The 18607-nt window shown below is 52.7% G+C and overlaps 1 protein-coding gene across 1 annotated transcript in view; it reads left to right on the forward strand.

Annotated features, from left to right (window-relative positions):
- The window catches only part of NMUR1 (neuromedin U receptor 1), a 37819-nt gene continuing 19212 nt past the window's right edge, over window positions 1-18607 (forward strand). Inside the window, exon 1 of the mRNA XM_037063569.1 lies at window positions 1-135. Within this exon, the coding sequence (XP_036919464.1) occupies window positions 1-135 (135 nt within the window). The remainder of the gene's footprint in view (window positions 136-18607) is intronic.

Here is an 18607-nt window from a genome sequence, read left to right on the forward strand (position 1 = left end):
ATGCCAGGAAGGTGCGGCGCACAGCTCCACGGAGACGGAAGCTCTTGTGCTCTGGACCCTTCTGGACCTCGCCCTCTGCTCGTCATCTGCCTGCTCATTCTCAGCCCTTCTAACAGTACCCTTCCTAAGGAACTGGTGAGAGCGAGTAGAGTGTGTCCTGGAATCCTGGGAGCTGCGATAGCAAGTTATCCGAGCTGAGGAGGGAGTTGTGGAACCCCGGAGTCTGCAGCTAAGTTGGGCAGAAGTGTGGGCCACCTGGGAACCCACTGCGTGTGGTTGGCAGCTTTAGTGATACGGTCTTGTGAAACTTAACCTGCGGGTCTCGACTAACTCGAGATGGTTGGTGTAGAAGTGACTTGTAGGACACCCAGAGATTTGAAGAATTGCTTGGCGTGGAAGAGCAGCGCTTTTGGTGTTAGATGTGTTGTGAGTAGAAAAACAGTTTTTATTTAATTCACCTCTCTCACAAGATAAAAACTTCAAATCCTGAAGGGTCCCCTGGGTGTTCTGGGCCCTCCTGATGCAGGCCAGGGGGGCCTTCCCTCCGGCAGAGGGCGCACTCCACACTCTTAGGAGCTCCAAGCTCAAGATTCAGGAGGCCTAAGAAACGGCTGCCTCTGGGCCCAGAGAGGGTCCAGGTTTTCATTTAAATATTTAAATATATACTGGAGACCTTAGTTTACCTTTACACTTTATCACATTCCCTGGGGGACTGCCCTATCTATGATCACTTTCTGTAGGAGACACTTTCCTGGATAGAATCAGTACTTCAACCAGCCAAACCTATGAACTTGACCGCAGTCCTGTGGTGACTTGAACCAATTAGCCAAGCGGCCATAGACTAAACAAGGATACTGTCCTTGCAAAACAAGTGGAAACATGGACAAAGATTTATTTTATTTTTACCCTATTTAAAGTGGCCTCAAATTTCTATATTTTCTTACCAAAAAAGAGGGATTCTTTTAAAACAAAATCTTTGAACTTAGACCATTGTTTGAATTTGTGGGTTGCACTCCCCGATCATATGCATCTCAGTTGGGGAAAAATTGCAGTGGTCACAGGTCGGGTTTTCCTGAACACAGGCTCGGAGCTGGAAGGAAGCTGGAGCATGTAGAGGGGGAGGGAGCCTGCCAGGCAGACCCCACATCACCCCTGTCACCCCCCACCCCAGGAGCTCTGGAGCCAGAATTGCTCTAAGCTGGCCCAGAGCAGTCTGGTCTTTGACCCCAGCATAGACCAGTCGCTGGATCGGGCTGCCCAGGGGGTATGACATTGGGCCAGGCGGCTCTTCAGAGGGGCTGTGCACTGATAGCACCCACAGCAGCTGGGGAGTAAGTCCTTCACTGAAGGGGGCAGTCCACCCTGTGTAGGAGACTGCAGTGTCCCTTCTGCCATCTGCCAGGACTTGTCACTGCCCTTCCCTTAGCCAAGTGCCTGCTGGGCTCAGATGTTAGGCTGCTGTGCCCGCCCACTGGCTCCTGGCCCAGCCAAAATGATCCTTTAAGCAGATCCTCTGCGTACTGGCCAGTCTCTCAGGGGCAGACACACACCCAGAGAGATGGTTGTCTCTCCTAGAGAAATACAGGTGGTTGTCAGGTGGTAGCCCCCACACATAAAGGCGAAGCAGGGCTGCCTCCCGGCCTGCTTTGCAGGGGGTGCCAGCTTTGCAGGGGTGAATTTGTAACTTTGTCCTGCCTCAGTTCTCAGCACCAGAGAGTACCCCACACACAGCCACCCTGTTATTCTGACTGCTCATCGTTCTACCCGACACACTACCTTTTGTACCTGCTCCCTGCCTCTCCCCAGCACTGCTCCCCTTGTTCATTTTCACACATCCGCCAAGGCGGTCCACAAGTTCACGATGTGCTGGCCACTGCTGCTTGCTGACCGCTCCTGAGTCTTAACAACCGCTCCCTTTGCCTGGGGATGGGGCCTTTGCCCATGCTCCTGCTCTCCGGCCCTTTCTCGCCAGCCACCCTTTCCGGAACCGGGCTGTATCCACTTCTCTCCGTGTTGGACTTCTCGTCCCTGAGTGTGCACCCCTGACCTTCTTCCCAGGTGCGCTGGCACCTGCTTTCCCGGGGGTCCCACCTGCACAGAAGATGTGCTGCCAGGAGGATTTGCCAACACAGCTGTTCACCCTGCAGCGAAGAGGAGGGCCGGGAGCAGGCAGTCGGTGGTGTCACAGAGCTGCACAGAAGCCTCCCACCGCAGGAGTTGCAACAACCACTCACATAGCAGGCACCCAACTACGCGCCAGGCACGGCTCTACGCGCTCACCCGACTCGTGAACTCAGTTAATCCTCATAACAGCCCACCCCAGTGGGTGCTGTTGTCCTCACTTCACAGACGGGGAAGCTGCAGCACAGGGGGATAAAAGCTACACGGCTAGTAGGAGGTAGCGCCAGGATTCAAGGCAGCTTGGACCCCAAGGTCATGCCCCTTACAACTCCGCCCACTTTAACATGCTTCCAGGGGATCCCCCAGTTCTGGGCTGACCCTGGCCCCAGAGGTTGGCATGAGGCCCAGGCCAGATGACTTGGTGTCCCATTCCTGTGGCCTCAGTGTTTGGTGTAGGCTTGCTGGTACCCTCCCCCAGGTCTCTCCTGCTAGGGCCAGTGGGAACAAGGGCCTCTCTCTTTCCAGGAAGGTGGCTGAGCCACCTGGGAAAGGAGCCAGCAAGACGGGAGGGTGGGGCTGGAGAGGCAGGACCCTGAGGACGGGGCTGCGCCCTGGGTCCGGCCATTCTCGGCAGCTGTGCTGGTCAGTGATTCCCTCACCTAGTCAGGGTGGGTCGCCATACCTTCTGATCTTTGGTTTGCCTTTGACGCTTCAGTATCTAGCACTGGTTGGCAGGCAGTGGCACCTACTTTCTTCAAAAATACTTGTTGGCAGCCTTTGGGGCCCGTCCGGGCAGCGTCACCGCCCATCCTCTCCGCAGGGCTCCGTCCGGGCGGAGCTGCTGGACCGCCTCCCCCACCCAGCACCCATCCCGTCTGCCTCAGCTTTCATTCTTTGTCTTTTTTAAAGAGATTTTTTAATTTTAATTTTATTTTAGAGGGGAAAGAGGCTGAAAAACGTAGATGTGAGAGAGAAACATCAGTGGGTCGCCTCTCGTACACTCGCAACTGGGGACCCAGCCTGCTACCCAGGCCTGTGCCCTGATTGGGAATCCAACCAGTGATCTTTTGGTTCTCAGGCCGACGCTCAGTCCACTGAGCTGCAGCAGCCAGGGCTCAGCCTTCACTCTTCTGGCTTCGGTCAAGGGATCTCATCTGGCCTCTCTTTTTAGGTCTGCCTCAGGTGCTTCTCTGGGGGGTGCAGGGCGGGGGGACCTGATCTGAACTGAAGTCTCCTTCCTCCCAGTCGATGCTTTCACTGCATGCAGACGGCTCACGGCTCACCGAGGGAAAGGAGAGGCTGACACACCTGCCCCACCTTTGCATCCCCCTGGGGCCTGATATCAGATTTCCTCACGTGAGCCACCTTTGGGGTAGGGGTGGCAAAAGGGTGCCTCTGGGGCCAGGCCAGTGGCAGCAGTCACAGGCACAGGCCTGGCAGGTCTCTCTTCAAGGGGGTGGCTCAGCTGCCAGTTGCTCTGAAGTAACAAGGCCCCTGGGTTTTTCAAGAGAAGCAGAAATCCACATGCTTATATAAATTGTTTAGGTTTCAAAGCCCTAAACCTATTGATTTTTAGAGAGAGAGAGGAAGAGGGTGGAGAGAGAGCAATATTGATGTCGTTCCACTTATTGATGGTGCACTCATTGGTTGATTCTCGTACGCGCCCTGACGGGGGATGGAACCTGCAACTTCAGTGTATCAGGATGACACTTCAGCAAACTGAGCTGCCCAGCCAGGGCCAATTCTCTGGAATTTTTTTTTTTTTTAAGATTTTAGTTACTTATTTTTAGAGAGCAGGGAAGGGAGGGAGAAAGAGAGGCATGAATGTGTGGTTGCTTCTCATGCGCCCCCTACTGGGGACCTGGCCTGCAACCCAGGCATGTGCTCTGACTGGGAAATGAACCAGCAACCCTTTGGTTCACAGGCCAGTGCTCAGTGCATTGAGCCACACCAGCCAGGGCAATTCTCCGGATTTTTAAATGTTAGCAATTAATTCACAACTTGAGAGACACCATGTAGGGCAAATAAATTTATCAGTGGGCTGGTGTCAGCCAAAGGCCCCATTTGGAGATGCTGCTGGCAGCAGGGAATGGATGAACCCATGGCCAGGGCTGCAGCGTGAAGGGGTATGGGGCATAGCCTGCATAACGCACCTGGCCAAGGGCAGGAGTGGGACTGAGGTCCAGCGGGAGCGCCAGTTGCTAAGTCATGTGACCAGCATGACACTGTATCAGCGTGACACTGTATCAGCCAGAGGGTAGGTTGGTGGATTTCCAAAGCAGGTGGCTGCCTTTCCAAGGTGGACAGGGTCATAGACAAGAGTGAAAGCCGTGTGAAAAGACCTGGGTCTAGGGTGACCCCGCCATCCTGGTTTGCCTATGGTTTTGCTGGTTTTGAATCTGCAAAGTCCCATGTCCCAGGAGCCCTCTTAGTCCCAGACAAACTGGGATGGCTGGTCACACTATGTACACCCTTGTCCCTACCTTGTGCCTGGCTCACTGGAGGATGACAGTAGTGGCAGTTGAAATGTGGGAGCTCATTAAGCACCACGCAGCATGGTTAGGACATGCAAGGTTTCCCTCTGTCTCACATCTTCGTGGCATGGCTTTGGTATCCATTCTCAGAGGAACGTCAGAGGTTCAGAGGGAGAAGCGATGGGCCCAGGGCCAGCAGCAGCACTGGGGTTTGAACCCACATTGGCCTGGCTCCGTGCCCTCGCCCCCTCTCAGAGAGCCCCAGCGGGGCCGCCTGAGCCTGCCGGGCCTGGAGGCCCTGGGGAAGGGTCAGGTCTCACTTCCTCAGAATGCACTTGCCTGGTTGGAGGCCCAGCCAGGATCAATTTTTGCAGGTCTGAGACCTCTACCCTGCCCCGCTCCCCTGCCTAAGTTCTTTCGTTTCTGCACTTTGGCCTCAGCCCCCGAATGGAACCACTTGAGAAGCCCTCAGGGGATATACTTCTGTTTCCAGAACACCCTAGCCCTCTCCTGTCCCTCCACCCAGTGCCCCCCCCCACCTCCACCCTGTGAACAAAGGATAAGGCTGGTGCTTAGAAAATAAATGCTACTGGTGATTTATTGCCCAGTCTGGGGAGACGTGTCCAGGGCAGGTATGGGGCGAGGGAGCAGGGCCTGAGGGTCTCAGGGCCTGGGAGGCTGCCAAGCTGGTCCTTGGGGCACTCACTGCACAGGGTCTAGCCACTGCTGAGGCCAGAGTGGTATGGAGTAAGGTGTCTGGTCAGGTAGCGCATGGCCAAGCAGATGCCCTCTGCTGTTCTCTGTTCAATCCTCTCCAGCAAGTGGGTGATGAAGTGCAGGACTGAGCCTGTGCCTGTGGCCAGCCAGGAGGAGAAGGCTGACCTGGTGCTCTGCAGGAGGCTGGAGACTGAGTGTAGTCTGGGCCCCGTGCTGCACAGCAGGCTGGTCGCAGAGCTGTGCCCGGATGCCAGGAGGTCTGTGGCCATGTCCATGGTGGTCTCAGACCAGACCAGGACGTCTGCCAGGGAGCTGATGGATGCCTTGCCTCCGGCCAGCAAGCTGGTCATGGAGCGCATGTAAGAGCTCTCCTCCATGGCCAAGTACAGGCTGGAGTCCAGGGGCCTCCACCCCTGGGCCGCCGTGGGGGCCCCAAGCAAGGTCAGGGCACTGCCTCCTGAGCAGGGAGTGACTGGCACAGCCTGCAGGACTCCTGAGCAGTCCACTGAATGCCCCTTGGTCACTGGCTGGGGCTCAGCTGATGGCGACGGTTCGGTGTCAGGGCTCAAGGCCCCTGGGCCCTCAAGTTTCTCAGCAGCTGTCTGGATGCGGGTGGCCGGATTGTCAGGCTGGCTTTCTGCATCTTCATCGCTCACGACGGGAACATTTTGGGGGAACTGCGCCTGAGCCCTAGGGGTAGGCGGATCCAAGTCTTCCTCCCTGCTCGGGACACTCAGTGTTCGTGGTGTCTTTTTCTCAACCAGGGAGTCACCTTGGGAAACCCAAGGACTCTGCATCATCCACGAATCTTGAGCTGGCCTGTCTCACAGTGGGTTCTGGAGGCTCATGGACGTTTTCGGGGAATCTGGGGCCAGGCAGGCCGGCTGGCCCGTGGCCTCCTCGGGCTGCTGCCTGTGCCCGGCAGCAGCTTCATCTTCAAGCTGGTCCTCGTCCCTAGGCGCTGACGTGGGCCTGGAGGTGGCTGGCTCAGTGGAAGCCTGATCTATACCCTGCTGGGCAGCAGGTGCCTCGGTGCCAGCCACTGGGGCATCTGCAGGGAGGGAGGCCTGGCTTCGGGCCCCCGCTGCTGGGCTCCCCGAAGACCTGCAGTCATCACGTGTGGGGACGCTGGCTTCTCCCGAGGGCCTGGTGATCATCCCTCTGTACTGGAGCTGGTTGATGGCCCCACTGGGCTGAGTTGTCCGGGTGATGAGGTCACAGGGGGCTGTGGGCATCTGGAGATGTCACAGGCACCTGCAGAGCAAAGGTCCTGACCCCGGAGTGGCTGCGTTAGTGGGCTCAGTCCCCGGGACTATTCGCAGCCAAGCCTGCACATACATAAGGAGAGAAGAGGGCGGAGGTGTGTGCAGGTGCAGGCGCCGCAAGGAATCAGGATGGCCATGACTCTGATGACAGAGAATGAGTGGGATGCAGCTATTAATTTATAATAAACTTTATAAGAAACTGACCACTCCCAGCAGCTCCCCGCCCACATCAGTCTTTCTGCAGAGAGTCAGTGTCCCCACAGTGGTGAGTAGGAATAGGTGAAGGCTAAGGGCCTGGGCAGCTGTAGCCCTGACTGTCTTTCCTTGTGCGTGCTATAGATGAATGTTTGTATCCACACCCTCCCCCAACAAATTCATGTGTTGGAAGCTGCCCAGTGCTCTGGCATTTGGAGGCAGGGCCTGGGGAGGTGATTAGGTAAGGAGGGTGGAGCCCCCGTGAATGGGATTAGTGCCCTAGGAAGAGAGATGCAGGGAGCTCTCTGACCCCTCCTCCCGGTGAGGTCACTGGGAGAAGACACCAGTCTGTGAACCGCTCACCAAACCTGCAGTCCGCAGAAAGTAAGACAGGGATTAACCCTTGTGATTCAGGATAAAGGATCTCCATCTCCTGCCTGCTCAGCAGCGCTGGGAGCCCAGGAAAGAGCAGAGGTCGGCACACCCCCGAGATAGACAAGAGTCGGGGGTCTTAGTGAGCCGATGCTGAGGAGTCTCCTGTTTTGGGTAGGCTGCTGTCAGGGGCCCATGGATGATTTTCCCTTTCAGGGGTCTTTCTTCCAAGTAAGCTCAGGATTCCTTTGGAGGGGACATCTGCCTGGGGTGCCTCCCCGGTCATTTCCCAGGCCACACTCAGCAGAAATCCACGCCCTGCCCCATGAGTCGTACTCCTGCAGTCGCTGCCGTGAGTGACTGTCGGCTTTGTCCACACCAGGGCGAGTGCTCCAGGACAATGGCCCTGTTGCCAGGATCCCTGGGGCATCTGGTGCCTTTTGCCTTTGAGGTGGGTTAGCCCTAGACCCTCTGCTGCACTAGTGTGTGGGTGATAGGAACCACTGATCCGCAGCACCCATAGCAGGAGGGTGCATAGCAAAATAGGGGATCTGTCCCCAGTCCTGCTCAGGGGGTGGTGAATGGATCATGCCCAGGCCTGGGAATGAGGCGAGGTCTACTAGGGCCTCTGGGAAGTTTCCTTGCTCATTAGCAGACCCAAGAACATGTGGCCCTCCTCTGGCTCATGTACTCAATCACGTCTCATTGGGCTTCTTATGACCACAAGGGCACCTGGCATGAGTAAAAGCCCCACAGAGGATAGTGGAGCCAGAAGGATCACAGAAAAGCAGGGCAAAGCCTTGAACACACTGTACCTGAAGCCCCCAGCCACCAGACTTCCTGTAACAGGAGATTTGTTTCCAAATTGTTTCAGCCAGTTGAGCCAGGGCTTTCTGTTACATAGCCACAGGCAGCTTAAGGAATATCATCCCTAGCCTAAAAGTTCCGGAGAACCTGAGGCCCCACCATCCTACCTCCCCCAAACACCCCCGTTCCTCTGGCCGCTGGGGCCATTGCTCTCATGTTACCTCCCTCCTGCCTTGCCTTTAGGCCCCTCCATCCCAAGACTTCTGTCCACCCTGGTCCAGGATCACTGCGCAGAGTTCCTCCCACACCCTCCCTCAGATTCCTGCTTGGCAAGGGCACTCAGCCAACGCTACCTCCTCGGATGGAGCACTACAGGGCTCATCACCCAAAAAAGCAAAAATTGTCATTTCAAGCTCAGGGACTACACTAGTGAACAGAGAGCCACAGACCAGTTTAGCCAATTGCAGTCTGTAGTGGATTGAATTGTGCCCCCCACTTCTGCCCTGGCAAAGACATGTCCATGTCTGCACCCCTGGGACATGTGCGTGTGGCCGGTCTTGGCAGACCGAGTTAAATTAAGGGCCTTGAGATCATCTGGAGTTAGGGTGGGTCCTGAATCCAAGGACTAGTGTCTTCATAAGAGAGGAGAGCTGTTTTGTTTTTTGTTTTATTTGTTTTTTAAAGATTCTGTGTGTCTATCTGGCATCCATCAATCCCAGCCAAACCACTGGCCAAACACGTTACCTTCCTCCTGCAAACCGGCTGCCAGGAACTCCCCTTTCCTGTGCGGACAGGCCAATCCAAGGGTGAGCCCTCACCCACCTTCGTATCTATTACTGCCCCTGCCCCACTCATCCCAGGGCCAGGTACCGCAACCAGATACCCTCGCCTCAGCTCCAAGTTCATCAGCATTATGCAACCCAGCTGACCCTAACCTGCTCCTTTTGCCTGCCTCGCCTTTCCCGTGCACTCTCCAGGGAAGGCCCTGGCCTAGGCCTTCCCCTCGCTCCAGCCCTCTACCTCCCGGCCACCCCGATGCCTCTCACGTGGCCCTGTGTGGTGGCACATGCCCCTCATCTTGGGAAATCTAAGCAATAAATTCCTTCCGTGACATTGACTCACTCATCTCCATCAAATAAAACCTTGAAGGTACAAATGACACGCTGAGGGGGAGGGAAGAGGGAGAAGATGCAGACAGACATGGGGGATGGCCTCGTGGAGACGGAGGCAGAGACTGGAGTGCAGCACGGCAGGGGCCACCTGGGGCCACCAGAAGCTGGAAGACAGAAGGGAAGGAGTCCCCCACCGGGAGCCACCAGAGGACTCGGCCTTGCTGACGCTGTGATTTCAGATCCTGGGTCGATGACGTAGCATCTGATGGTGATGCCCAGTTATGAAGTTTTCACTCTTCACATGCATTTAGTCACCATGCTACCCAGTCCTCCCAACAATGCCTGTGGTAAGTACTGTCATTACCTCCATTGCAGACGAGGCCACGGTGGCTCGGCCACAGGGGGAAAGCTGGGGCGAGGGCCAGGCTTTCCGCCCACGCCTATGAGCCCTGACCCACAACCACTGCCTGACTGTGCAGACCGGTGTTGTGGAACCAGCATCCCCCACACCTGAGGGGCACCAGCCCTCCTCTCTCCTGCATCCCTGATGTAGCTGCTGTGATGGGCGCTGTTGGCCGTGGTCACTACTCTAGCTGCTCTGGGTGGCCATTGGGATCTGGCCACTCCTCAGCCTCCCACGGTAGCTCTTGGGAGTGTGGGCCTGAAGCCTTCGGAGCGTGTCCTCCATGGCACTGTCCACCTTGAGAAGGGTGGCACTGTGGGCCCTGCCTGCCAGCGAGGCCATCTTGGGGGCACCTGAGAAGGCCCCTGGAGGCTTGCATCTTTGGGTGGCTGCTCTAGGGCTTCCAAGTCAGCCTCTTTTCATATGAGCTCTCTAAGGGGGTCTCCAGATTCTCCATCCTCCCAAACTCTCGCTTCCTGCCTGTTCAAGACACTTGAGACAGCAACCTGGGCGTCATTAGCAGATGGTACGGAATTCCACCTAGAACATCCTCTGGGTTTGTTTGGAAGAAACAGGTTAATCAGCCCCCCGGGGGTGGGGGCTGAGACCCCAAAGGCATTCTCCGCTTCCTAGGGAGGTGGTTGCCATTAGCCGCAGGGCCTTTGTTTGGAGAGAGCTGGGTTTGGGCTGGCCCCTGCAGCCCAGTTGTTCTGCAGGAGGTGGGGGCGAGGGTGTTGAGGTTCCTGGGAAAGGCAGGCCGAGTTAGAGATGAGCAGCCAGGCCTCCCTGGGGGTGCAACAGGAGAGGCCCCCCAGAACAGAAATATCTAGAGGGAATTTTTAAGTTGTTTGTGCTGAAGTCTCCAGAGTACACCCCTCACCTTCTCCACGACATCAGAAATCACACCTCATTTGCTTTCGTGTGAGTGGTGCCAGCCAGGGAAACGTGAGGGGCGGGTGTGTTCCTCCCGGACACTGGCGTGAAGCAGGGGACTGGCTGCCTTGGGGACACAGAGACAGTGGAGGGCTGAGTTACGAAATGGCGCTGGGACAGTTGGACCTGGGAAAACACTAGGTTAGTTTCTCACTTTCACTTTCAGAGTTTAAAGAGGTAAATGCAAAGAGAAACAGAAAGATCAAAAGCAAACTAAAAGGAAATATTTTACTTTGGGAGGGAGGACTTTCTGGACATAAAAGCCAGTAAGGAAATTCTGAAGGGGAAAATAGACACAGATCAAAAAGCGCTCTAAAAATTTTAAGAGCAAACCACAAACTGAGGGAAAGATATTTGCTACAAATACAACTAAGAGTTAATCTCTCTGTATACATTAAGATCCCAAACAGATAATCAGACACTATAAAATACCCAGTAACACAATATGCAAAAGCCAGAACAGACCATTCACCAAAGAAATCTAAATGACTAATAAAGAAAGGAAAATAGTTACAAAAATATAAGATAAAAATGAATGATCTTTAGATTTTGAGATCGTAAGTGATGTAAAATTGTTTTCTCTTGGCCAACTGTTTTTTCTCATTACGTGCCCTGCAGTCACCTTTGCTGCTTTGCGTGAAGGTCCTAAATGCCTTAAATAACAAGTGAGGACCCAGAGTCAGAAATTTCTAGTTGTGGGTGTTGGGCAAGTTTTTTCTTTCAAGCTTTTCTTCACTTGTTCTTTCAACGATGAGTAAATACTACTTTAAGTGTTAGAACAAATTTGCAAGTTAAAATAAATTCCTTCTTCCTAGCTTCCCAGAAGCCTGGGCCTTGTATGTGAGTAGGATTCCTGGGGCCACCTAGACACCCACTCAGCGAAGGGGAAGGCAGTTGAACCGAGAGACCTCCCACGTCCATCCCCAAAACAAAGGGGTGATTCAGCCCTCCCCACCAGTATATACACCCCCTCCAGCTGCCCCAACCCTTAGGCCATGCCCATCCCTAGGGTCTGCCCTGGTCTCTCCCTACTCAGAAAATTAGGGCCTGCCAGCTTTCTGAGAGGGATGGGGTGGGGGACAAGGGGCAGGAGGTCCCCCCACCCCACCCCACCCCGGCAGCTGGTGTGCCCAGCATGGGCCTGCCTCAGGGCCTGCCTCAGGGCCCAGGGAGGAGGGGTGGGCCACCCCAGGCCCCTCAGGACCTGATTGGTGGCTCTGCAGTGGCCTGACTGGGCTCTGAGGGATCTCTAGTGCAGACCAGCCTCGAGGGGCAGAAGTCAAGCCATGATCCCTCTGTCCCCACCACCACCCTGTCCACCCTTTTCATTTACTCCTGGGTGTCTGAAGTGGGTTCCCTTAAAATCCTGACCCCCAGCATCTCAGTACGTGACTGTAGAGACTGGGCCTTTAAAGAGGAGACTGAGTCAGAATGAGGTCACTGGTGTGGGCCCTCATCCAGTGTGACTGCTGTCCTTTTACAAGAGGCAGTTCGGAGTTCCTAACGGAGTTCCATAGGTGACTCCTTGCAAAAAATGTACCATCCAATTTGGGAGACAAGTCATCAATCTGCTGTCACAACACAACCCAGTGGACCAAAGGCACATTCCCAGAAGCATTCAGGTCTAGGGTGTTGGCGGGACTTCCAGACAGGGCCAGCCGGAAGCCAAACCATAGGGTTGTAGGGGGGTGGGTGTCACAGGGCTTGGGGTCCCCACCTCTCTCCCAGCCCCAGTGACCTGCTAGGCATGTACAGGGTGGCAGCTGGGGGGTGGGGTGGTGCTGGGACTCTGCATGGAGCGAACTTTATTCCATCCCTGGCACATCCTGTGAGTGGTGACCCGTCTGAAATGCCTGTGTCTCCCAGGACCAGGACTCACCACTGACCCTTCTCTCCTCCCAGCAGGGGCCCCTCGACTCAGAAGGAGTGGGGAGAGGGGTTCTTCCACCTCAGAGCCAGTTTGCCCAGGGTTACTGCTCTGAGAGAGAGCTCTTCCCTGAGGCTTAGCTGTAAACTAGTGTTTTTAGCCTTTTAAGTCATGAAGAACCGGCCTGGGGAGGTGATGAAAGATATGCCCCCCCCCCCAATGCACATGCGTACATTCCCTGAGCCCCACCCAGTAAGATTTGAGCCCTCTCTGGTTATTTGCATTCAAGGTACCTGCAGATCCGGAAACGCACCTGCAGAGTGGCTTGTAGGCAAACAGAGTGTGAACAGGTGGTGGGTTGGTGGGCAGGGATGCAATCCAGGTGAAAGACACCAGGGCAGCAAGAGGGGCCACCGGAGGGGCACTCTGGCGGAACCGGAAGGCTGTCCCTGCAGGGAGGGAGTCTCACTTCCTCCTGGAGGCTGAGGAGGTGGTGGAGTGTTCTGGGAAGGAGAGAGAGGCATAAAGGAAGCAGAGCTTTGGGGAGACTTGGGAGGAAGCCTCTAGAAGCACAGCCCTGTAAGAGCCTTCCTACCACATTGCTACGATGGCTGAGTATCAATGTTTGCAGATGTTTTCTAGAAAGACAGGCTCTATCTTCCAGGGCGAAGCAGGAAGAACAGGGTCAGGAAGTCCAAGTCAGGCTTTGAGTGAACAGAAGAGTAAGTCCTGCTTTTCCCCAAACAGCAATGTGTCCAAGAGAGAGTGCTCTTCCCAGGGTGTCCCCTGGAAGGGACGGATCCTCAGCTTGGAGGCACCTCGAGGGGTCCCACTCACTCCTGCTTTGTGTCCATGCTCAGCCAGCCACCTTAAGTGTCCTTTGGCTTCTACAGGGAGGTCAATTATGGTCCCCAAAGGACTGGTCAACCTGCAAACTTGAGTGTGAACTATTTGAAATAAGGGTCTTTGCCTCGTCTAGGGCAATTTATTTGGGGGCCCTACTCACATCATATTAGATACACTGAAGGTCAGCCAAACCCCACATCAAATGGGAGTCTCATGTCATTATATAGGAGTTAACTTGCATTGCAGCTCAGGTGTTTATTTTTGTGGTCAAATATACATTACATAAAATTTACCATTTTAACCATTTTAAAGTGTACAATCCAGTGGCATTAAGTAATTCACAATGCAGTCTGACATAACCAGATCATCTTGCATTTAGGGCGGGCCCTAAATCCAATGGCTGGGATTCTGAGAAGAGAAAGGGAAGGAATCGCCTTGCAGACACTCACCTTCTCCCTGGGCCCTCTCAGGGCCTCTTCTGTGCTCGCACGTGCAGAGCAGGAGAGGGAGAGAGCTGTGGAACTCTGCCGTCTCTTTGTCTTCTTGTAAGAATATGGCTTTTATTAGATTAGGGTCCTATGATTATTACCTCCTTTAACCTAATTACCTCCTTTAACCTAATTACCTCCTTAAAGGCCTAGCTCTAAATGCAGTCACATTGGGGATTAAAGTTTCAACATAATGAATTTTGGGGGCGGGGGGCACAATTCAGCCCCTTACTTCACGGGATTGGTCTGCTGGATAATGAGATTAAAGTGTCCAGTTGCCCTCACCCCTCCAGTCAAATGCCAAGCACGTGAGTGGGGCCATCCAGGACCTGGACCACCCAGCCCCCAGACTGCAGCCACACAGACTAGCAGAAGAACCATCTGGCTGAGCCCAGCCCAAATAATAATAATAACAATAAAAACCACAAGAATAGTAATGCTTGCTTTGAACTACTCACGATTCAAGGCATTTTGTTCATCAGCTGCTAAGCCATTTCAGAAGAGACCTGTGACTATCGCCACTTTCTACGGGATAGTTTTCTCTGGGTGTGTTTGTGGTTAACTTCAGTTCTGTGAGAAGCAGTCTGTGCCACTGGTCTCGCTGCTCCTGAAGTGTTCTGGCCTCTTAAATACACCAGCGTGATGTTGTCAGGAGAAATGTCTGAAACTGATGCCCCACAAAAATAGGGTGTGAGTTGTACTAGGTCTGTCCCTGAAGTCAGACATAGACTGGTTAGAGAAATTGTTAAAATGATAGAATGTGTTAAACATGTAAAAACTGGTCTAGCTGGAGTGTTCTCGAAGAGTCACCTGGAAGGACCTGTGCAGTAGTAGGTTTTCCTGGTAAAACAATTTCCTTTAGAGAAATGTCACCATCTTCTGACAATCAAGCTGAAGTCTTGGTGGTAGGGATGGTCAGAGGTGGGAGACTGGGCGGGGAGAGCAGTGGATGTGGGGACAGCTGCCTGGGGCCCCCACCCCCAGCCTGGCCTGGCTCTCTGCTGCCCCTCAGTGTCCGTTCTGCGGCATTGCAGGAGGGTACCACCTTTGTCCGCAGCTGATTCCTCTCAGGGTGGGAGACCCAGACCCGCCCCGAACAGCAGGGTGAGGGGGAGGTTTGTACTCCGTGCCTCACCCCACCCCACCCCCCACCCCCACCCCCACCCTAAAGCTGCTCATTTGCTGTCACTCAGCAAGGTGCCCAGTGACAGGAGAACGTGTATCATTAACAACCATCTTCTTCTGGGGCAACTTTATTTTGGGGTCCCACCCACATAATTGATACACTGAAGGTTACCCAAACCCCACATCAAATGTGAGTTCCATGTAATTGTATAGGAGTTGACTTGCAATGTAGTTGAGATGTTTACTTTTGTGGTCAAATATACATAACACAAAATTTATCATTTTAACCATTTCGAAGTACAATTCAGTGGCATTAAGTACATTCTCAATGCAGTCTGACATAACCACTATTTAGTTCCAGGACTTTTTGGTTGTCGTTGTTTATCTTTAGAGGGGAAGGGAAGGAGAGAGAGAGAGAAGTATCAATGTATGGTTGCCTCTCGTGAGTCTCCCGCTGGGAACTGGCCTGCAACCCAGGCATGTGCCCTGACTGGGAATCAAACCTCGATCCTTTGGTTCGCAGGCCCGCGCTCAATCCACTGAGCTATGCCAGCCGGGGCCTAGTTCCAGAACTTTTTTTTTAAATTTTATTTATTTACTTATCTTTAGAGGGGAAGGAGAGAGGGAGGGAAACATCAATGTATGGTTGCCTTTCGTGCGTTCCCTGCTGGGAGTTGGCCTGCAGGGAATCCGCCTGCAACCTAGGCATGTGCCCTGACCGGGAATCAAACCGTAATCCTCTGGTTCGCAGGCCCGTGCTCAATCCACCGAGCTACACCAGCCAGGGCAGAACTTTTTTATCACCCTAAAAGGCAACTCGTACTTATTAAGTAGTCACTGCACTTGCCTTTTTTAGAAAAGAGGTTTTATCTATTTATTTATAGACAGAGGGGAAGGGAGAGAGAAAGAAAGGGAAGGGAACATCAATGTGTTGTTTCCTCTTAAGTGCCCCCTAGTGGAGACCTGGTCTGCAACCCAGGCACGTGCCCTGACTGGGAATTGAACCAGTGACCCTTTGGTTCTCAGGCCAGTGCTCAATCCACGAGCCACCAGCCAGGGCCATTTAAGCAATTCTTAACTTTTATTATCAACTCCTAAATTATACTTTTATTTTTGTATTTGAAAGCAGTTAATCTTTAAAAATTGTTTTTTAGCCCTGGCTGATGTAGCTCAGTGGATTGAGTGTGGGCCTGCGAACCACACGATCGTGGTTCAATTCCCAGTCAGTGCACATGCCTGGGTTGCAGGCCAGGTCCCAGCAGGGGACCCATGAGAGGCAACCATACATTGATATTTCTCTCCCTTTCTCCTTCCCTTCCCCTCTAAAGATAAATAAATAAAATTAAAAAATAAATAAATAAAAATTGTTTTTCAAATTCTCACCTGATTTTTTCATTGCTTTTGGAGAGAGAGGGAGAGAAAAAGGGAGAAAGAGAAACATCAATTGACTGCATCCTATAGGGGGGATTGTACCCCAGACTGAGGATCAGACCCACAACCTAGGTGTGTGCCCTGACAGTGAACTGAACCTGCAACCTTTCATCTATGGGACAAAGCTCCAACCAAATGAGCCACACTGGCCAGGGAGAAGCCCGCGAACCTGTTTTTTTAAGTCGCACATTCTCACAGGACCTTAACAGCTGCTAGGTTTAGGTTTGTGCCTGGGCACTGGTGTCTAAGGAGACTGTGCCCCACCACAATGTGCTGGAGCCTGGACCTTGCTGCCTTTCCGGGGCTCCCTGCCTTCCACACTGCCATTGGCTGTTGATTCTTCTCAACATACTTGTGCAGTACTACTATTTTGCTAAATTATAAAAGCATGAAATGGCCTTGGCTGGTCTGCCTCAGTGGATTGAGCGCGGGCCTGAGAACCAGAAGGGTTGCCGGTTGGATTCCCAGTCAGGGCACATGCCTGGGCTGTGGGCCAGATTCCCCACTTGGGGGCATGTAAGAGACAACCAGTTGATGTTTCTCTCCATCCCTTCCTCTCTCTCTAAAAAGTAAATTAAACATATTTTTAAAAAGCATGAAATGATAATTATAGACAAGATGGAAAGTACAGATGCGTGTAAAAGAAAATAACGACCCTCCCTAATTCTATCACGTCAAGATATCCACTGTTACCATTTAAGTGTCTTCCCCCACTGCCCAGTTCATTTGTTAGGCAAAATTGCCACCCAGCTTAGCTCAACCAATATTTACAAGATATATTTTTATTTGCAAAATTGGGATCCCATTGTACTTTGTTTTAAACTTTGCTTTTGTTCACTTATTTAGAATATTTTGAGGAATTTCCATGTCCTTAAATATAAATTTAAGAGCTGCATACATTTAAGTATAAGTTTAACATAATTTAAAACATAACTAGATTTGACAGCTGCCTTCCCATCACACAAGTACATCATACTTTATTTGGCCAGGCATCTACTGAATGGTGTTTTCAGTCCATTTTCCCTGGGTGTAGCTGTAGTAACAATGCATCTCAGCATCTCAACAGCTCACAACCCTTAAGGCCCCCTTTTTTGATCGTTTTGTACTTCCTTCCGAGGCCGGTTGTGGTTTAGCTCCTTTTGGCTGTGGTTGCAATTCTTCCTCCTTCTCAAATACAAGCTGAAGGAACAGCCTCCACCGACTGGAGAGGTGCCAATCTTACAGCAGAGGTTAAGAGCAAGTGAGCAGGTGGTAATAGTCGGGATCTCCCAAAGCTTCTGGTCACAGGTCATGTTCACACACATGCCACAGGCAAAGGCAGGCACAAGGTCAAGGCCACAGTCAAGGGGACTGGGTAAATAGTCTCTCTAGAGGAGGCAGCCCGGGCTGCACAGCAGAGGGGTTGCATAATCCCCTTCCAAAAGCAGAGAGTGTATAATGGGGAATTATAACACGGTCATCTCCAGGTGTTCCCAGGGTTAGACTATTCAAGTGCTTTTGATTTCTCTCTTTTAAAGATTTTATTTATTTATCTTTAGAGGAGAAGGGAAGGAGAGAGGGAGAAAAATATCTATGTATGGTTGCCTCTTGTGCGTCCCCTGCTGGGAACTGGCCTGCAACCCAGGCATGTGCCCTGACTGGGACTCCAACCAGCGACCCTTTTGGTTCTCAGGCCTGTGCTCAATCCACTGAGCCACACCAGCCAGGGCCAAATAATTCTTTAAGACGTATTTTTTAAAACAAAACAAGAAAACACCCAACTCCTCCAAACAGCAGCATCCTTCCAGCCAAATTCCCACACCTCAAACAATTGAAAAATCACCTTTCCCCATTACTAATATGTGCTAGGAACTGTGTTAAAGAATTTACCCAAACTGTCTCAACTTAATCCTTGCAAACACCTCAGAAAGTATGTATACATTAGCAGAGAAGAAATTTATGTTGAAGTGGTTTCTTTGGTCTAAGAGGACACTTGCCAGCAGGGGGCAGATTTGCCACTGAAACCCAGGTCAGCCCACACCGGAAACCAGGCGCCAAACTTCTGTGCCACCCCATCTCGAAGTGGGGTCCTCCCCAGCAGCTTCCGCCCCATCTGGGAACTTGCTAGAGACGCATGTGCTTAGGCCTCACCACAGCCCTGCTGGCTCAGGAACCCTGAGGCTGCAATCAGCTATTAGGCGACTCTCATGGACCCTCAAGATCAAAAACTGCTGGGGGCAGGGAGGATAAGGGGACTTAACAGAAATGGAAAAAATACAATAAAGATTAAAACATTAAAATAAAAATTTAAATAAATATGTTCTTAAAACCAGAAAGAAACAGAATCCTGACAACGATGCCGCACTAGCCCACCTCCCCTCTCCTCCTGTGAGGCAGGGAAGCCCGTGTGCCCTGCCCCCTCTCCTGCTGGCTTCAGTGACTTCCTGCCGCACCAAGGTGAGAACCCGCGGA

This window comes from Sturnira hondurensis, unplaced genomic scaffold (genome assembly GCF_014824575.4).
Source record: "Sturnira hondurensis isolate 20B ecotype Veracruz unplaced genomic scaffold, ASM1482457v3 Scaffold0014615, whole genome shotgun sequence".
In the NCBI taxonomy this organism is placed as follows: domain Eukaryota; kingdom Metazoa; phylum Chordata; class Mammalia; order Chiroptera; family Phyllostomidae; genus Sturnira; species Sturnira hondurensis.